Here is a 19,453-nt window from a genome sequence, read left to right on the forward strand (position 1 = left end):
CCCGGGGCATTGTTGGCCGCGACTGAGGAGCGGGAGCCGGGGGAGGAGCTGCGAGGCGGCGGCGGCTGAGGGAGCCAGAGGGGGAGCCAGAGAGCGAGCGAGGGAGGGAGGCTGAGAGCGTGCGGGCGATAGAGCGAGGGAGGGAGGAGGTAGAGAGACAGGGAGGGTGGGAGGGAGGAGGAAAAATAAAGAGGAGAGCCGAGCAGGGCTGAACAATAGAGACAGGCAGACGGGCGAGAAGGAGAGCCAGCTGCCGCTGCTGAGGGAGAGCGGGCGCCCAAGCAGCTCGGACCCCGGCCCGGGCAGACCGCAGGCGGCCAGCGCCCCCCGGGGAAGGGGGACCATGGGGGAGCCCGCGGCAGGCGCCCCCAGCCCGCCGTGCGCCTCCGCCTGAGGGAGCCTCGGCGTCCTCTGCCCCAGCCCAGCCGCCCCGGCCGGCCGCCCTCGAAGCCCGGTGTCCGCAGCCCAGCGCCCAACGCCCACAGAGCAGCGCTCGGCCCCGGGCTTGGCCGCCCCCCGGCTGCCCGTGGACGCCCTCCCCCAGTCATGAACCCCCCGGAGGGGGCAGCGGAGGAAGGAGGAGCCGCCGACTCGGACGTGGACGCCTTTTTCCGGACAGGTAAGCTGGGCAGCTGGGGAGCTTGGGGGGGTGGGGCGGGTGGGGGGCTGCTGCCCCGGACGCGGCTTCTCGGACAAGTTTGGGGAGCGAGACTGTTGCTGGGGCGGGCGTGTTGGGGGGTGCTGTCCCCCCTCGTCGTCCGGGCCGGAGTTGCCGAGATTCTTGTTGTTATGGCAGTGCTGGTTGCGTTTTTGGAGAGGGGTGGGGGCTGGGAGCTTGGCGCCCCTCGGCGTTCACCCCACTTGCGGGAGTCTGTGTGGGGAGGCGGGAGGCGGTCCCGGTGGGCCGCCTTCTCCCCGAGCGCGGGGATGGGGCGAGGTTGGATCACTTTGCAGCGCGCCGCTCTCGCTCCCGGCGCCCCCCGCCCCTCCCTCGGCTCCCCCTCCCCCTAGCGCCTGTCAGCCTGGCTCTGGCCGCCCCGCGCCCGCACCCCTGCTCCGGGCCAGGGGCCCCGGGCCCTGATAGGCAAAGAGGGACCGGGAGTCGCGCAGGCTGCAGCCTGACAGTCAGGAGCGGGGCGGACGGTGGACCGCGGAGCCTGATGCGTGTGAGGAGCCGGGCGTCTCAGACTTAAGAGGCGGACTCGGCTGGGAAGGCGGTGGGCGCCTAGGACCTCGTCCTTGTCCTCCTCTTCTTCAGTGATGGGAACGCAGGAGCTTTTCATAAAAATCACTCATTCTGGACGTGTGAGTGAGCGTCCCCCTCATACACACCCACTGAGTCTTTGCCTGCCTGTGGTATGTAGAGCTCCCCCGCCAGACCTGCTTTCACGGTTGTTCTTTGCCCCCGCCGCCACCCAGTCCTGGGTCTGAGTCGCAGGTTCCTTGTCTGCACAGCCCTTTTCCCAGAGCAGATGCCGACCACTCTCCTCTCCCACCACCTGTGGCCCTGTTTCTCTGACAACCAGGGTTTCTCCATCTCCTCTTTACCTGTGGCTTCCACCAACTCAGTAGGTAGAGCTCCCCATCTTCCATATCTGGAACCATTTTGTCGGGAATCTTTGTCCCAAAGAGTCCAGTAAGTTATGGGGACCCCCTGTTTCTGTAAATTGGGTTAAAGCGTGTGAACTGGTGGGGTCAGGGAACAGGTTAGCTCTGGAGGCTCCCTGCACACCCATCTGTTTCCTAACCTCATTGCCCTGCCCTGGAGGTCATCTGAGGGGAAGGGGTGGGGTGCTTTGATGGGGAGACTTGTGGCTTTAGAAGTCAAGAGTTGGTCGACCCATATGTTCATTTTCTAATTGGTCTGAAGAGTAAAGAGGTGGAGGACAGGAGCTGATGCCAGAGCCTGGAGAAAACAGGAGCCCCTGTTTTCCTACCCTGCTTCTCAGGGCTCAGCCTTGTCTCCTTGTTCCTTTTACCCAGTCGTGGTTTCTAATATACACTGCCGCCTGGCGCGCCCCCCCCCCCCCCCCACCCCTTACACTCACATATGCACTGCCCAGGAACCAAGGCACGAATTCTAAAAACGTGCCTGATCTGAGTTTATAACCTTAGATTATAGTCTAGGAGAGAGGTTCTGGGGGTTAAGTCCTATCTGGAAACATTCACCAGGACGTCTTCCCTGACTCCCCCACCTGGCCCCACTCCTGTCTCTCATCTCAACTAAGTCTGCCTTTCCTTAGTTCCGGGGAAAACTCCTGAAGTATGAGCTTTCCTACCTTCCCTTTCTGGACCTACTTTTATCTTTTGGCATCCATTCCTCCTTCCCATTTTCTACCATCCAAACACTAGTTCCTGTCGGTTCTCCTCCCAGGCACTTGGAGCAGATCTCAAGTTTCTGGAGGCTTGCTAATTTCTGACAAATGAATTCACACAGTGTTAATGGTGTTAATGACCTATAATGGTCCAATGTGTTACTTTTCCCAGGGCCTTTCAAAATACAACATGGGGCTTACATTGTCTAGCTCTGGCTAAAATCACAGAGTAAATAACTGACTGGGGACTGTCTCCTGTGGAATCCTGCTGGGGGTATTCTTCTTCCTTCTTGCCTTATGGTGGGGGTGGGGGCTAGGTTTGATGCGCTCTTCAAATCGGAGAAGGGTGAAATCTACAACAGATAAGGCTGGAAATGACTGACAATGTGTAACAAGTTGTAAGAGGGGAGGCAGGCCATCTGTGGTAGGGTCTAGGACCACCATCCACCTGAGTGGCCCTCTGTGCTCTGCTTTCTGATCTTACTCCCTTCCAGTCTCTAGCCTGGGGATTCTTAAACCTGTAAAAGACCATATTTCTTAACTGTCTCCTTTCTGATCCCCCAATCTTTATGGAATATAGTGCTCTACACCTGGTAGGTTGGACAGATTATAAATTTATTTAGTCGAACCACTGAGAAAGCTTCAAACACATTTTCAAAGTCCCTGGGGCCAGGGTTACCCCTTGCTTTCTGGTGGAAAATTTTGCTCATACAAAGACCAGACTGGCAATTGCTTTGTCAAAACTCTGGCATACTCTGCCTCTAATTAGGCATGTTTCAACTAATTCTGTCATTTTGGTTCCTTGTCCTCTTCTGGTTATTTTGGTACTTAAGTTTTTTTGATCATGGATTAAGCTACATTTTCTAAATCCTATATCCATACATGTACATGGATAGATAGACACACAGAGAGAAGCACACACACCCCACAACGACACCCCAGTCTTACAGACTGGTGTACTCTGTATTGTCTTTCTGGTGTATTCTATACTGTCTTTCTGGGAACTCTTTGATCCAAGCCTGGGAAAGTGTGTCACAATAATTTTATTGATCATGGTTATGAGGCAGAGGAGGGGAAATATAGTAACTCAGAATTGGGAACAGAAAACCAACAAGGACTTTTCAGCTCCTACTAAGGAACCTTCTGCTGTCCAGGGTGCTGTGGGATAGAAACGTTCAACGTGGTCTCTCTCCTCCAAGAGCTTTTAAAAGAAGATTGACAATTACTGCTCAATTAGAGATTAATTAACTGCTGAACATTATGGTGCTCTAAGATAAAAAGGTGGCAGAACTACAGAGGAGAGGGACTGAGGGTAGCCTATGAAGGAGAGATGGAGGGTAGGAGGAGAATCATGGACAAAATCTCAGGGAGGTTGAGGCATTGGCATTGAGGATGCTGGGAAGATGGAGCAGAAAGTGTAGGGTAGGGAGGAATGGGAAACAGAGTTTGTTAAGTAGGACAAGACCAGATAGGGAGAGTCTTGGAAGCCCGAGAGGAGATTGGATTTGATTCAAGATTGGTAGGGAGTCATTTTAGGTTCTTGATCAAGGGTACATCCTGAAGAAACTGATATTTGGAAAGGTTTATCTGGGGGGTAACATGATAGATGGAGTTGATAAGAGAGAGAAACAATCCAAATGCAAAAGTGACCCAGAACTGAGGGAGAGGGGCTTGGCTGGGTTAGTGGCAGAAAGAATGAGGACTCAGGGACCACTCGGAGAGAAAGGCATTGTCAAAGGCATAAATATGGGAATTTATTGACCAACTTGTTATAGGAGGGAAAGAAAATTAAGCCCACAAGAAAATGGGAGTAACTGGGTTGAAAGCATAGAGGACCAACATTGTCTTGATTGATGCACTCTGGTTGAGGACAGGAGCTGGGTTTTGCAGGGCAGATAATGCTGTTTGCTTTGGATGTGGAAAATTCGAATTGATTGAGGAGCATACAGGTGGAATCGGTTTGTGGGAGAAATGGGACTCCAGACAGGGGCACAGGCAGGAGAGTAGGGCTGGTCTTGGAAGCCTTCTGCATCAAGGCTTGCTGCAGCTGAGGCTTGTGAATGCATCAGCTCTCAGAGGGAGGGGGTGGAAGGAAGAGGAGAGGGCTAAAGTTAGAATTTGGGGGAGAAACCCTTGTTTAGAAAGTGGCAGCAAAGGAGACTTGATCCTAGAGACCCCAGGGAGTCAGCGTGGGTTCTGATGTGATGACAGGCTGCAGACAGGTTGAACAAGAGGAATGCCAGGTAAGTGTCACTGGATGTGATAGAAAAGAAGGCCACTGTGAGCTCTTGGGAGCACAGTATTAGAAGAGGCATTCCGGGTAGGCATTTGGGGTGGATAGGAGTTTACTGGTAAAAGCAAAAAGAATTTGGGTGCTAGTTAGACAGGATATTAGCATTAAGAAAAAGAGTTCATTTTTTTTTTGTTGTTGTTGTTGGAGAGTCAGAACAGCGTTAGATGTGGAAGGGAGGGAGCTTCTGGGCAGGAAGAACTGAAGATGCTAGATTGACTGAGTTAGATATCTGAAGAAGTGAGACAGAGGAGGTTCCCTAGTAAAAGTAAAATCTTGGCTTTGGTGAACTGAGGAGAAACCTCTTTCTTTAAGGCTCAAAGGAAAAAAAAAAATCAGAGGATAAATTTAATGAAATCGATGTGGAAATATCTTATATATTTCTGCTGAGCTTTGGTCTTGTGAGTCAAGACATTTTTAGTGGTTTGCTATTACTTGGACTTTGGTCAGCCTCACACTCAACTCTCTCTTTCCAAGTCCCTAAACTAGCTTCTCCTCTTGTTTTCCTTATTCCTATTACTGGCATTTTCCCTTTCCTAGGGTCGATATTTAACACCTTGGTATTGTCTCTGAGGAGTCTCTCTTCTAACTATCTCTGTTGAATCGTCTTTCATAGTGAGCCCATGCTCTTCATTCTCAGGGCTTCTGCTCTATGCCAGGAGACCCATTATGATGCCATGGACTCTTTCAGAAGCCTTTATTCTTGGCTGTTGGAATTGGCTCTCTCACCTCCACTCCAAATTGGCATCTGCACACAGATTGCACTTCCTAAAGTAGGTTGCAGTACTCTCCACACCTGGTTTATGAACCTACAGTGACCCTCGACTGTCTTTAGGGTCAAGTTTGTCTTTCATACCTCAGCTTTAGCCAGGCAGCTCTTCTCACTGTCCCAGGGCAGTTTGACTCATGTTTCCTCACCCCTACTCTACAAATGCGACTCTTTCTTCAAAACTTGAGCACCGCATTCTTCTGGAAGCTTTCACAGCCCACAAGAGCAACTCTCCCCCTGGAATTCCTACAACACTCACTTGTCTATACTCATTTTCTCACTTCATCAGAGGTATTATATTGTTTTTAGCCTTTTCACATAATTAAGTGATTTGTTCTTTAAAAGATCTTTTAAAAAGTTTGAGTCACCAAAACCAAACCAAAACAAGCCATCTCCCTCTGACAGATAAAGCAAACACAGCAAAATATAAGCAGTTGCTGAATCTAAGGTGGTGATATATTAGTGTTCACTGACTACTATTCCAATTTTTCTCTCAAATAAAAACCCCATGCCACCTAGAAAACTGGACATTGTCAGGGCCAGATCATAGACAAGGGACATTTTGGAATAACACCCTATGTTGGTGTGCAGTTTTTTGGGTAAATACCATCGTGTCCGTGCATAGTCAGGCACCTGAAAGGGGTGGAGTCTCTTAGCTTCTGAGTGCTCTTCTGCAGCAAAGAAAAACATCTCTTTTTGATGTTGTGTTTGCTGCAGAATGTAAACATGATGCTTAATTTAATATCTGCCATTCCTTCTTGATTCTCCTTCACTTCCACCCATCATGATTTGGGCTTTTGATCATGCCATTTCTCAAGAACTTCTGATGGAGTATTGAGAGGACTTTGTTGCTCTGAAAAGGGAATGTTATTAATATTTTTAATATTGCATTTGTATTGGTTATTTCTGCATTAATATATTTTACGACATATAACATCTATGCACACGTCCATAAGATTTGGGAGGCTTTGCTTTATCGTTGTGCCAGCAATCATCAATAACTCAATTATTGGTACATTCTATCCAGTTGTATTTGCTAATCCCTTGGGGAACGGAAGAAGTGTTGGAATAAACGGAAGCTGCAGAAAGAAATTAGTTGAGAAGTGAAAAAAATCTTCCCAACTGTCATTGTCAGTAAAACACCAGAATAGGTGAACTAGAGGTCCTTTTTAGCTGTTGAAGAATGAACGCTTTTACTTTTCCAGTTCTTTCTGGTTCTGGAGCTTGGTAGTTCACTTTTGGAGGTAGGCAGTAGGGTTTAGTTTCAGTTCAGTTCAGTTCAGTCGCTCAGTCACGTCTGACTCTTTGCAACCCCATGAATCGCAGCACGCCAGGCCTCCCTGTCCATCACCAACTCCTGGAGTTTAGTGGTTCTCAAATGGAGGCAGTTTTGTCCTCCAAGAAATATTTGGCTGTGTCTGGAGACATTTTTTGGTTGCCATAACTCAGGGAGGGGGTGGCAACTGGAATTTTTGGGTAAAAGTCTAGAATACTGCTGAACATCTTATATTGCACAGGACAATAAAAAATTCTCCAGCTTCCAAATGTCAGTGGTGCTAAGGCCAGGAAGCTGGATGATCATGGGTTTTGGATCAGATAGGCTCAGTGCTAATCAGGGGTGGAATATTGAATAAATTATATAATCTATGTCATCCTCAGTCTTCTGCAAAATGGGAACAAGAATGCTTATTTCACAGGTTGAGAGAATTAAATAGGAAAAACATGTAAATAACATCTGGTGGTTTCTGACCCACATTAGGAACACAAGAAATCCTAGCTGTCCTTAGCTGTTGTTGTCATTATTAAGTGAATGTGATGGCACAGAGGCTGAGGGACTCTCCTGAAGGGGGACCACGCAGGGCTTTTGACATGAAGTGAAGGGGGTGCTGGAGAGGCATCACAGTGGTGTGCAGGAGCCTGGGTGGAATCAAAAGGCTAGAGTCTGGGCCTTGGCTCGTTTTCTTTCATTCATTTAGTCATTTGTTTGACAAATATTTATCGAGTGCCTAGTGTAGCCATGTGCTGTGCTCTGGGAGTGTATAAAATCATTGCAAGAAAGAATATAGAGCAGGAAGGAAAATGGATATAATTATAATATCCCCCTCAGGGAGCACTTGAATTTAAGGGATGGGAAAGAGAGAAAAAGCCTGTGAAAGAGGCTGAGAAGGTCAGGTAAGAGAGAAGGAGGTGAACCCTCCCCATTGCTCTGTACTTATCTGGATGACTTGGGTGAGCAAGTAACACCTAGAGTGTAAGCTGAGGATGATGCCTGCCCCCACTCCAGTTCCCTTATAGGGTTGTTGAAAGACTCAAATAAGACACTGTATGTGAAAGGTCTTTATAAGTTGTACAATTCTCTCCAAATTTATGTAGATAGTTCTTTCCAAATCGAACATTCTATTACCCTAAGTACCTCTTCTGGCAAGTATTCTTTTATTAAATTTGGCCTCCACAGGACCTTTTCCAATCCTTCTCAGTTTGGTTTCCCATGGGAACTTGATGGGGCACCCTCGTTAAAACAAATCAGGGTACTTCTCCTCCACCAAAGTATAAAAATGCTAGTCCCCCAGGCCCTGGGCCACATGGCCCCATACCATCTAGAGAAGCCCAGCAAGAAAGGGGGTCTTGCTTCCGCTGAGCCTCAGGTGGGTGCAGTGAATCAGTCTGTTCCTGCTCCTGCTCTGTCTGCATGCTGTTCAGACTCCTCCTGCCACTCCTTTGAGTGTGAATGACTGGCAGCAGAATAACTAGGAAATGATTGACAGCCATAGGGCTGTTGGATCAATAGAGCTGCTTGAAATGGCATCTGCTGTTGAGTGAGGGAACAGAGAGAATTAGCTGGGAGGACAGAGGAATTATTACAAAGAAGTAAAGAAGAAACTGTTGGAGAATTAGCTTCCTCTCCTCCCCTTCTGTCCCATGGCTTTATTAGAAGACAGCTGGATATTAGCTAGAAAACACAGATATGAGGGATAAACAAGTGAAAAGTGGCAAATGAACTGTGTCCTCAAGGAAGTAGTTACTTCTTGGGACTTGAAGGATGGGTAGACTTTAGATGGGGAAGACAGTGTTCGAACAGTGTTAAAAAAAGGTGCAACCATCCATGGCATATTTGGGGACAGTCAGTGGTCCATTTATATGACTCAGAGGATTCAGGTGGAGGATCAATGGGAGAGCAAAGTCAGAAGGGGATGGGGACCAAGTTGGTTGATTGCTTCATTTATTAAACGTCTACTGGACTCTTAGATAACCACAGGCTTTGAATGACAGGCCAAAGAGTATGGTCTTTCTTCAGTTTGCTTTCAGGAGCACGGCAAGTTTCTGACTGGGGAGCTGATGTCATCAGGAAGATAAATCTGGCTGCCCCGCAGAGGGTCAGTTGCAACAGGGGAGGAACTGGTAGCCAGAGCTGGATTGGGAGACCACTGTGAAAGGTTAGGAGGGTCTGAACTTGAGATGGCAGAGTTGAAATGGGGAGGCAGGGGTGGCTATGAGGAAACTCATGGAGGTAATGTCTATAGCACTTGGTAACTTGGATGTAGAGGTGTTAAGGAAGAGGCAGGTCTCAAAGATGACTTCAAAGCTTAGTTGGGTAACGGGGAGGATGGAAGTACCCTAAATGAAAATTAGGAGTTCAGGAAGAGGAGGAGCAGCTGTGGGGAGGCAGAGGAGAGGGAGGATTTGGGAACTTTCTTTAGGACATGTTGCTTTTCAGGTGTCAGTGAAATAGCTTAGGGAGGTGTTGATTCAGTAGGCGGATAGCAGAGGGAGTCTGGAGCTTTGGAGGGAGGCCAGAAACGGAAATATAGATTTGGGAGATATCAGTAAGAAGTTGTGGCTGGAGCTATCAGAATAGATGAGATAATAAATGAAAAGCGTATACAGACTTAAGGGCAGAGGGCCAAGGACCGAGCTGTAGACCCGAGTGAAGGGCTGGAAGAGAACCAGGAAAGAGCAGGGCTTGGAAACAGTCCGGCCATCGACAGGATCTAGTGCTGCAGAGAGGCTGAGGGAGAGGGGGACGAACAAACCTTCTGGGTTCTGGAAACTGGGAGATCACTGGTAACCTTTGAAATAACATTCACTTGTGTATGGGAGGTGGAATTCAAATTTCAAGGGGAATAGGGAGTTGAGTGGATGGGGAGGAAGTGGTGGGAGTGCATATAGATGACTCTTTGGAAAAGTTTGGCTGTGAAGGGAAGGTTAAAAATAATAAAAGTAGTTGGAGATGGGTAGCAGAGTTGAGGGGAGGCTTTTTTTAGGTAGAGAAGATCTGTAAATACCTAGGAGTGGAGAGGAGGGAGAAGGCAGGCTTGGGGAAGGGAATGACTATTTGGAAAAGAGGAGCAGTTGAAGGAAGATCCTGGATGAGCACGTTGGGGTGGATCTCCAAGGTAGCTGGGGGTGAGCCTCGGGCCAGAGGAGGAGACTGGGGGAAGGACCTCAGTAAAATAGCCAGCTGGCCAGCAGCTCAGATGAGGGCACCTGTGCTTGGCCAGTAACCCCCAACAGAGAGAGCATCGCCTGGCTTGGGGAATCAGGGGCTTATGGTCCTGTGCTTGGGGTGGATAGTACAAGCTGAGGGCAGCTGCGAAGTGGGTGGGCTGGGTTGGCATGGCTCTAAAAGGTTCCTTGGGCAGAGAAGTTAGAAAGGGAGGTCCCAAAATAGCAATCCTTTTAGAAGTACTTGTGGCTTTCTTCTGCAGGTTGAGGTGGGATCTGCTCCAGGCTCTAGAGGGGTCTGTAGAATCACTTCCTACAGAGTGTGAGTCAGAAAGGCAAGTTGTCGGGGGAGCTGGGGGGTGGGGGCGAGGCGGTGGAGGATGAATGAGGGGAGGACAGAGGAGGAGGATTCAGGCAAGAAGTTATTGGGGCAGCTTCCTGAGGAGGGCTTATGCCTGGCCATCGGGTGCTCTGTCAGGGACTGACCTGTTCTGAATTTTCCGTTTCCTTAATGCCTCTGCTGCTGAGTCACTTCAGTCGTGTCCGACTCTGCGTGACCCCATAGACGGCAGCCCACCAGGCTCCCCTGTTCCTGGGATTCTCCAGGCAAGAATACTGGAGTGGGTTGCCATTTCCTTCTCCAGTGCATGAAAGTGGAAAGTGAAAGTGAAGTTGCTCAGTCGTGTCCGACTCAGCGACCCCATGGACTGCTGCCTACCAGGCTCCTCCGTCCTTGGGATTTTCCAGGCAAGAGTACTGGAGTGGGTCGCCATTGCCTTCTCAGGCTCTCAAACAAAGAGGAAGCAGACAGGGGTCATGGAGGAGCCTCTTGCCCATTCTCCATGAAGAGGAATGCTTCAAACCAGAGAACGATGCCAGTGAGCACACCCATTCCTTTGGCCCCAAAGCCCTCCCTTCAGCTCTCATTTCGGGGGCAGACCCAAGAACCGTCGTCTAGAGAGGCATGTTATGTGGCCCTCTAGGGGACGGAGTAGGAATCCACGGGATCGTATGGATCCTATTACCAAAAGGTGGGCTCTGGGGGACTGGGTTTCTATTCCCTGGAGTAGGAGGAGGTGGAAATTTCCGTAGGTGTGGCTCAGTTTCAGAATCAGAGTCTTAGAACAGGAACTTACTGTGTGTCTCGTACAAAGTACAGCCTTCCTGAGATTCAGTTTCCTTCTGTGTAAAATGGGTAAAAAAATAAACAAACCTTACCTATCAGGATCACTTGATTTCATAGCTATAGACTGTGATAGTTATATTCATATTGTAATTAGTAATAGAAATGGGATCATACTTCTGGTAATAGAACATCACTATATATAATAGAATATGACTATATATATTACTAGTAAGACTATATTGCATATAATATCATATTACTGGTTAGAATTTCCAAATTATGCTTCAGTAGCTTCCTCCTCTCCACTCCCCTCCCCTGTGATACCCTCCCCATCTTTCCTCCCTCCTTTCCCTTCTCCTTCTCCCCTTCCCTCCCTCTCTCCTTTCCTTCCTTCTTTCCACATATGTAGGGATGTGATTTTTAAGCTTGCAGTTAGTTATTCCAGGGCATGGCAGGCAGGGACTGGGAATGTGGCTCTACTCTTACCCTGCAGCCCAGGGACAATGGGCATCTATGGGGTATGGGGGTGGGGAAGCACAGTGTTCGGTTGGCAGCTGGACAGTGGGCCTAGAGAGAGACCCAGGAGAATGGCAGATGGTTAATTGGATGTGACAAAAGGGGGCTAGGGGGAGGGGTCTGGGGCTCCTGGGGGATCCTGTCTCTGACTTGTTACTCTCCTGGAAAGGAGATTGTGGGAAGAGGGGGGAGTATCTTCAGGAGCAGTTAAGGGGAAAGATTGGCAGGACTCCATGTTGGGTCTATGGCCATGGAAAGACAGAGTGCCATTGGGAATGATGTCACAGCTTTCCTTTGTAGGGTGGGTGCAAGATGTTGTCTCTGTACCCCTGGCCATTGGCACATAATGGGCTCAAATATTTGGATATAAAGAGAATGCTTAAGCAGTGATTGGAACGGTATAATTTTCTAGTCATTCTTCATGATCCTAGCCATTGCATTTGACAGCTAAATATCATGATTACTTTTGATGAGAACTGGACAGAGACTGATCAGTTTCAGCAAACACTAGATTACAGTGAGTGGATCTTTTCATTCATTCTTGCATTCATTCATATTCAAGTGTCAAACACCAGCTATGAACCTAATTAAGTGCCAGGCTGAGGCCATACCAGCAAGTTAGAAATCATCTTTCTGACATGGAGGGTGACTGTCTGGTGGAGTTGCCTGACACATAAACAAAGGATTGTATGCTGTACATTGAGAACAGAGAGGAAGGATCAACAGCCTCATCTGCCTGGGTGTGGGGAGAATTCATGGAAGAGAGGATGCTTATTCTGAAATAGCTGAAGAGATGGTAAAAATGAAGATAGACCATTGTTGAAGAGGTTTGCTAATAAAAGTAAGGAAAATAATCAGTGGTAACTGAAGGGGCATTTTGGGAGTACTGGTTGTCTTGTTTCTTGGTCATAGGTATGGTGTGATCTGTTTGTGAGCTTTCAGTGATTTGTAGACTTATATATGGAATTTTATGCATGCAAATTGTACTTCAATAAATTTTTTAAAAAGTTATCAGGTCCAGTGAAGTTTTGTTTGTTTGCTCTAAAGAGAGAGAAAAATCTTTGAGTGTTTGAGAAAAAAATCACGGGAGGAAATAGTGGTAGACACTGAAGGTGATAGAAAGTGGTATGTGTGTGGATAGGGTATCAGAGTGGGCACTACCTTCTTCAGAAGTTGGGAAGGATGAGGTTCCCAGGCAAAGAGGTTATCTCCGGGATGGAGGGACACCTCTTCCTCTGTGGCTGTGGGAAAAGACCAGGAGGTTTTCAGGTCAGATGTATAGGTCAGATGGTAAAATCCTTATTAAGCTGTTAAGAAGACTGACTTCATTGTTCTCTGTGAATGGGATCCAAGATCATCTGAAGGACTGTGGGGTGCTGAGATCCCGTAAAGAGAGGAGATGGATTGGATCCATTCTCTGGAGAATGGGTGAGAATTGCTTTAAAGAATGATCTGTCCAGTTGAATTCAGAATGAGCTAGGTGTGCAGACTTCAGCATCTCGGTCAGCCCTGGAGCCCTAGAGTAGAGGTGAAAATAGGGGATTCTTGAGTCCTTATTTGGTGACTTGGATGAGATGTCCAAGGGGAGGTGAGCTGTACACTAGACTTGTTTGGACATTAGTTTCTTTCCAGAACTTTACTCAACATCGATGACTCTGAGACGTTTTGGAAGCCCCACCTTGGAAAACGGTCATGTCTGGTTTCCCCAAGTAGGCTCTACCTTTTGCTTTGGACTTGTCTGTCTTCTTCTCACCATTAACATAGTGCCTTGCATATACTTGCTTGATTAGTATTTGTTGGCTTGAATTTTTTTCTTTTTATAAGAGCTATTTATTGGTGTGCAGGTCATTTGGGAGTTTTATAATGAAACATTGTGCTAAGGAAATGAATCTGTTTTGTGTAGACAAGCAATTCTACCTTAAACAAAAAGACCTATGAAATCAATATTTACTGTAAAATATAGCGAACACTTGTTGTTTATTCTGGATTAATTAGAGGGGATCTTTTATTGCTTGATTACAAATATCCCGTAGGCACTGGAAAACTAATGAAGTACCCTTCTTTTGCAAAAATACACATTGTTGTAGTTGTTCAGTTGCTCAGTCATGTCCGACTCTTTGCGACTCCATGGACTGCAGCACCCCAGGCTTCCCTGTCCTTCACCATCTCCTGGAGCTTGCTCAAATTCATATCCATTGACTTGGTGATGCCATCCAACCATCTCATCCTCTGTTGTCCCCTTCTCCTCCTGCCCTCAATATTTCCCAGCATCAGGGTCTTTTCTAGTGAGGCAGCTCTTTGCATCAGGTAGCCAAAGTATTGGAGCTTCAATATCAGTCTTTCCAATGAACATTCAGGGTTGATTTCCTTTAGGATTGACTGGTTTGATCTCCTTGCAGTCCAAGGGATTCTCAAGAGTCTTCTCCAACACCACAGTTCAAAAGCTCAGCCTTCTTTATGGTCCAACTCACATCCATACATGACTACTGGAAAAACCGTAGCTTTGACTGTATGGACCTTTGTCAGCAAAGTAGCATCTCTGCTTTTTAAAATGCTGTCTAAGTTGATCATAGCTTTTCTTCCAAGGAGCAAGCATCTTTTAATTTCATATCCACATAGGGAAGTTCAAACATTCAAATGGATCAACTAAACAATATTGACTGAATGTCTACGATGTGCCCATTATTATGCCAGGTACTAAAGGAGTTACTAAAGGTGAGTAACAAATGGTCCTTGTCCCTGAAGAGTTTATAGTCTTTTGGGGTTAGGAGAAGACTGATACAGGGAAAAATGGCTCATTGGAAGTCAATCAGAAAGGGAATTTCACTCATTCGTTGATTCATCTCATATGTGTTTATTGTCTATAAGTTAAAAGGTAATTTAAGTAGGTGGTAAACAAGGTTTTGTTTAAAGAGATTTGGTTTCCGATATACTTTCATAGAGCATTTATTTAGACATTTAGACTTTTTCCTAAATGAAGCCATTTCCCCCAATTAGTTTCAATGTATGATATATCAGTATACATGTATCTGTTGAGCAAAGTGAGACATTCATAAGCTACTACTCTTTATATGGGGTAATGAAAGAAGACAGAGGATGTGTCCCTTGTCTGGAGGAGGAAAGGCATTGATGCTGTTGTAAGAAATAGTTAAAATGAAAGGACAGGATGGTTTCAGGATGTTTAAAAGTGAATGCTCTTTCTCCCTTCTTTCCCCTGGTGTTAAGATAAATTTGACTGACATAGGAACCTGTCACATATGTAAGTATGTATTTATCACAAATGCATAGCTTTCTTTCATATTTTGACAAAAAAAGAGAATTATGCTGTCGCCTTTATTCTGCAGTTTGTTTGTATCACTTTGTGATTGTGGACATTTTCCATGTCAGTGCATGTGTTCTCCCCCATTTGTTTGAAGAATTGTGTCGCATTCTGTTGTGTGGATGTGCCACATTTTATTTAGCCGTCCTCTTAATAGTGGACATTTATAACCCAGCTTTTCTGAGGACGAGTGTTTGTTCTGGAGCATTATTTGGTCCAAAGAGTAGCAAGAGCATCACCCATTATTTAATCTCTTTCAGAGGTGACGGCAGGACAACCACAGGATCAGGATGCTTCGTCTGCTTTTATTGTCAGGAAGGAGGGAGAGCAGCCAGTCCTGTTCTCTGGAGGCTAACTTTCTGTGCAGTGTTCACTGACGCTTTTATTAATGACATTTAAATAAACGGTAGAGGCCATTCTTGGCTTCTTCTGCTGTATGCCTTTAAGTGACTTAGGAGCCAGATTTGCAGTCACAATTAGCCAAAAAAAGCCACATGTGTTTTGTGGGTTTGAGTGAAAGTTAATTCCAATACCACAGGTATGGAAGTGCTTTAGGTTGTGTGTGCAAAAGCCATAGTTTGTGTTTGGCTAGAAGAATCCAAGGATGTGATTCAGGAGACCTCGGTTTCCAATTCTACCCACAACTAATTATCTCTGTGACTTCGCCAAGCCAGTTAAAATGTCTGTTTTTACAGATGGGACCTGTCTTTCCTCATCTGAAGAGAGAGGTAAACATGCTTGCCCTGCCATACATCATAGGAGCAATATGAGATAAAGCGAGATAATAGAAGGAAAATACTCTGGACAAATGAAACTGCTGAGTCAATGAAAAGAGATTTTTTTCTGCTGCCTTTTTCTGGGGTCTCCCTTGGTTTTGAGTGTGGTTGAAAGCAGAGCCAGGGGACTTGGATGGCAGTGACAGCTGTACCTCCTTTGAGGACTGTACATTTTTTCATGTCTGGTAGGGAATTGGCTGCACCAGGGCTGGAGTGAAACGTTTCATGATGTGTTCCATTTGCTTTTGGAAAAGAGACATGTGTGTGAGTGGAAGAGTGGCTCATCTAACTGCCCAGAATGACTGGGTTTTTCTCTGATGGGTGACACTGCAGCTCAGTTGCACATTCCTTATCACCCCAATGTGCAAAGGAAATGTAGCTTCAAAAATTTTCTAATGTGGAGCTGATCTCCCTCCGCCTCAACGTGGCTAGTTTGTAGTATGTCATGTGTTTTTAGATGGCTGTTTCTTACAGGTAAATTTCCCATTCACTTGGTTTTTCTCCTGTTCTCCCACTTCTCTTGATCTGGGTCTGTAGAGGTGCCCCTGTGAACTTGTGGTGATAGTGGTGGGGGTAGGGGAGAGGGCTACTTGGAGTCCTGGTATGATGGTTGGATTCCCCTGGTCTTTGCCTTATGAGGGCGGGACTGGTCTGATCTGATCCCTGTCCTTGTGTTTTCTTGCTGGGATATTGTCTGATAGCAAGCAGTAGCAATCATGTCCTGACTGTTTGTCTGTGGGGTCAACGTCCCTGTGCATGGCAGCCTCCTAGTCCCAACCCCAGGGCTCTGCCTGCTCAGGTCACTGGCTCTCTGAGCATGTCTGAGTTCCATCATCAGGGAATGAAGAAATATGCAGCTCCCCAGCTCACTCAGTGCCAGCTGTGAAAAGTCAGAACCTCTGTGCCTGGCTTGTCTATCTATATACCCACTAGGCCAGTGCTGTTTCTTCCCATCACACCATGTGGATCAGGGTACGGGACTGAATGACAGCTGTTATCCTAGAGGCCTGCAGCCACTTCAGGAGTGGCCTGAGGGTTATCAGGTGCCTTCACACCTGTCGAGGTGTTATATTCTAAAGCTGCCTCCTTCACCCCAAACTCTGGTTGGGCCTTGAGGTGGCATATGGGAGGAGGCTGAGACCCTGGTGTCTGATCAGCTAGACTGGATTTTTGCCACATTCTCCTGATACTTGAGGAAAAGGGCTTCTTCTCCTTCTCTTGTAGCAAGGATCTCCCTAATGTGACATCTTGAGTACTATTTACCTCTGTTTTAAAGTGATCTCCATGGTCAGGTCCACCCATTTTGGATCTTGATGTGTTGATCCCCACGAGAATGTGTCAAGAATTCAAGCTGAACACTAAAAAAAGTCCTACCCAGGATGTCAACAACTAAACATGAACGCTTTCTCTTTGCCTGCTGCTACAACTGTCCTGAACTTCCCTGAGGCAAGTAGATGCTTCTGATAGAGTAAGGAGGAGGTTAAATATACATAAGGACATGCAAAAGAGAAAAATACATTGTATTTTGAACAGTGTTACCCTAGTTAAAATAATAGTTTTTGGGAAAAAAGGTTTAGAAATGGGGCTTGATTCTAAGACTGTCTTCATTGTGATTCTGTCTACACACATGTGTGTGCGTGTGCACATAAGCATGTGAACAAGGCATTGTCGATTCTCCCAGCAAGCAGTTAGTGAGCACTTCTTACATCCCATGCGCTGTGGTCCAGAGGGGAGTATCGCACAGTCTCTATCTTCAAGGGGTTCCCAGCTTTAGGAGGGTGATGGGTGGTGATGGATTACTCACAGAGCTGCTCTGCTGATGCCTGCATTTCTGTCTGGTGTGTATGACTAACATTTGAATTAGGGGCCTCTAATGGGTCTGGATTCCGTCTTACCTTGCTAGGATCTGCTTTCTGAGTCTTTTCAGCCTCCTAAAATGACAAGTTGCAGTCAGTTTTGCTTTTTCCAAATAAAGCTAATTCCTTTAACATCACCCTAGGTTTTCATGAATGTGTATTCTATAGAAATAAGATTAATTGAGATACATCATAAATAGGTAGAAAAATGAAGTCCAGATTGGGACTGTTGCTCTGAGTCTTTTGCCGTGGAGTTGTTTATTGGTGTTTTCTTTAACCAAAACTCTTCTGCTTCTTTTAACACAGGAAGACCTCAGTGTTTCATGTACTGTTCTTGGCTCCAGGCCTCTAGGCCTTGAGTAGCCCTAGTAGCTATGAGCATTATTTCTCATTTGATCAGGGTGAATGAGAACTCTATTCCCGGTAAAGGTGGCAGAAACTGGGAGAATGGCAAACAAGACAGTTCAGGAAAAACTAACAAAATAGGCAAATGGTGGTGTCAGGTGTTTAGGTTTAAGTGGAAAGAGTGATAAGCTGGGCATCTAGAGCCCAGCATTGTGATTGATGAGTGTGGTAAATTCCTTTCCCTTTCTGAGACCAATGTGGGAGATGGGTGAGGTGGTCTCAAAAGCATCTTCCATGTTTAACATTCTGAGCTAATTAGACCATAGTAAAGCCAGCAGGGATGGAAACCAGGAGGTAAGTAGTCTCAGGACCTTTATACCCTGGTTCCCTGAAGGCTTTCCATCCTTCTGAGGCCTTTTGTCTGAGCATCTCTAGACTGCATGGTCAGACCCCTGATGCCAGAGCTCACAGGTGACCCCGCATCCTTACTTGGTGATCAAGGGCTCTAATTCCCCTGAGAATCAACTGATGGTCAGCAGTAACTGAAAACTGTTTTGGTCCTTAGAACCTTTTGAAAGAGGAGCCCTGTTTCTGGGACTTCTGGGTCTGTGTTGAAAAGCCCACACTTCTCAGTCTGTTCCTGTGGACCCCAAGTCTGTCATTAGGGATGTGTATGAGCACCCTCGAGAATGCCCTTACCAGGGATCCCTCAGAGATGTTCTGCTAGCTCTCTCAAGGCACAAGGAGGACTGACTTAATGGTATTCCTGCCAGCTCATGTCCTTGAACTTTTCCTTTGAGTCACCTAGAGAAGATGGCGAAAGCAATCCAAAGTTTTCATTTCCCTAGGGCATCTGCAAACCCAGCCCAACCACATCATCTCAAGAGGAGGCACTGGGTAATTGAACTACTGTTTTGGCTTTCTTCTACCTTTCCTTCTTCCCAGAACTCCATCTTCTTTCCCTCACATTCTTTAGACCTTCAGATAACTCACATTTTGATAGAGGGAAACATTAGAGTTTTTTTTTTAAGTACATTGAAACATCCCAAGTATATGATATGACTACACTAGCGGAATTCAGGGACATAAACAAGAGCATGGCGAAGCCTATTTTGACAGATGTGGTGCTGGTGGTGGTCATAGAGTAGGAGATGCTTGAATGCATTTGGAAGATGCTCTCATTATCCAGAGTTGACAGGGTAGGGAGGGAGTTCCTGGCAAAGGCAGAGGGTTTTGTGGGATCATGGGGAATTAGAGGTGGTGAGTGCTTTCACCAAGCCTGCCACCTCAGGAATCACACTGGAATCACAGGAACATTTCACAAGCTTCTCTAGCTTTCTACTTTAAAGGGGTTTAACACTGCTGTATTCTTCAATCTCTTAAAACATTTTGAATACAAAAAATAAACAGAGTGATGGAAGCCTGTACAATCATACACCCAGATACCTTTCCCCATAAGGATGGTGCGTGTACTTGCCTCTGTGTATATATGTGCCATGTGCGTGTGTGTGTGTGTTACTCATGCTTTGGAGACAAATGTGTGTGCTTCCTCTGTCATACTTGGTTCTTGACACAGTATCATTTTTCAGCATTAAAATTCCCATCACCTCCCAGAAGTACTCCCTTTAGGATCCATTTCTGCTTGGCTCAGTGTGTGCAAACATTCCAGTGGGATTGATTGCTTGTGTCAAATTAATT

General features: G+C 46.5%; 1 protein-coding gene across 3 annotated transcripts in view; it reads left to right on the forward strand.

The window, feature by feature from the left end:
* The first annotated feature begins 546 nt into the window (after positions 1–546).
* Positions 547–19,453, forward strand: part of KALRN (kalirin RhoGEF kinase) — a 694,704-nt gene continuing 675,797 nt past the window's right edge. For all 3 annotated transcript variants that reach the window (XM_068966221.1, XM_068966363.1, XM_068966508.1), the window contains exon 1: positions 547–619. In XM_068966221.1, the coding sequence (XP_068822322.1) occupies positions 547–619 (73 nt within the window). The remainder of the gene's footprint in view (positions 620–19,453) is intronic.

Source organism: Capricornis sumatraensis, chromosome 1 (genome assembly GCF_032405125.1).
Source record: "Capricornis sumatraensis isolate serow.1 chromosome 1, serow.2, whole genome shotgun sequence".
Classification (NCBI taxonomy): domain Eukaryota; kingdom Metazoa; phylum Chordata; class Mammalia; order Artiodactyla; family Bovidae; genus Capricornis; species Capricornis sumatraensis.